Genomic DNA, 227 nt, shown 5'->3' with positions numbered 1-227 from the left:
CTGGAGGTGGTGGCGGATGCCGGAGCCCAGCACCTCTTTGAAGGCTTGGTAGGTCCACTGGCGTGCCCAGCTGTCCAGGTACATGCACTCCAGGCCAAATCGGATGGTCTCCTCCTGGTACTCCCCGCTCTGAGCGGAGAGAGGGGCATCAGCAGTCACCTGGGCACCAGCCCTGCGCGTCCCCCGGCTCTCAGCAGAGAGCGGGGAATCGCCAGGCATCTGGGCAG

General features: G+C 65.6%; 1 protein-coding gene across 1 annotated transcript in view; it reads right to left on the bottom strand.

The window, feature by feature from the left end:
- The window catches only part of LOC104078925 (interferon-related developmental regulator 2-like), a gene marked incomplete at both ends in the record, with an annotated part of 2,416 nt that overhangs the window by 595 nt on the left and 1,594 nt on the right, over positions 1-227 (bottom strand). The window contains one exon of the mRNA XM_009580751.1: positions 5-129. Within this exon, the coding sequence (XP_009579046.1) occupies positions 5-129 (125 nt within the window). The remainder of the gene's footprint in view (positions 1-4; positions 130-227) is intronic.

This window comes from Fulmarus glacialis, unplaced genomic scaffold (genome assembly GCF_000690835.1).
Source record: "Fulmarus glacialis isolate BGI_N327 unplaced genomic scaffold, ASM69083v1 scaffold25426, whole genome shotgun sequence".
In the NCBI taxonomy this organism is placed as follows: Eukaryota; Metazoa; Chordata; class Aves; order Procellariiformes; family Procellariidae; genus Fulmarus; species Fulmarus glacialis.
Note: the sequence above shows the minus strand (reverse complement) of the source record. Positions and strands in the feature narration are given on the sequence as shown.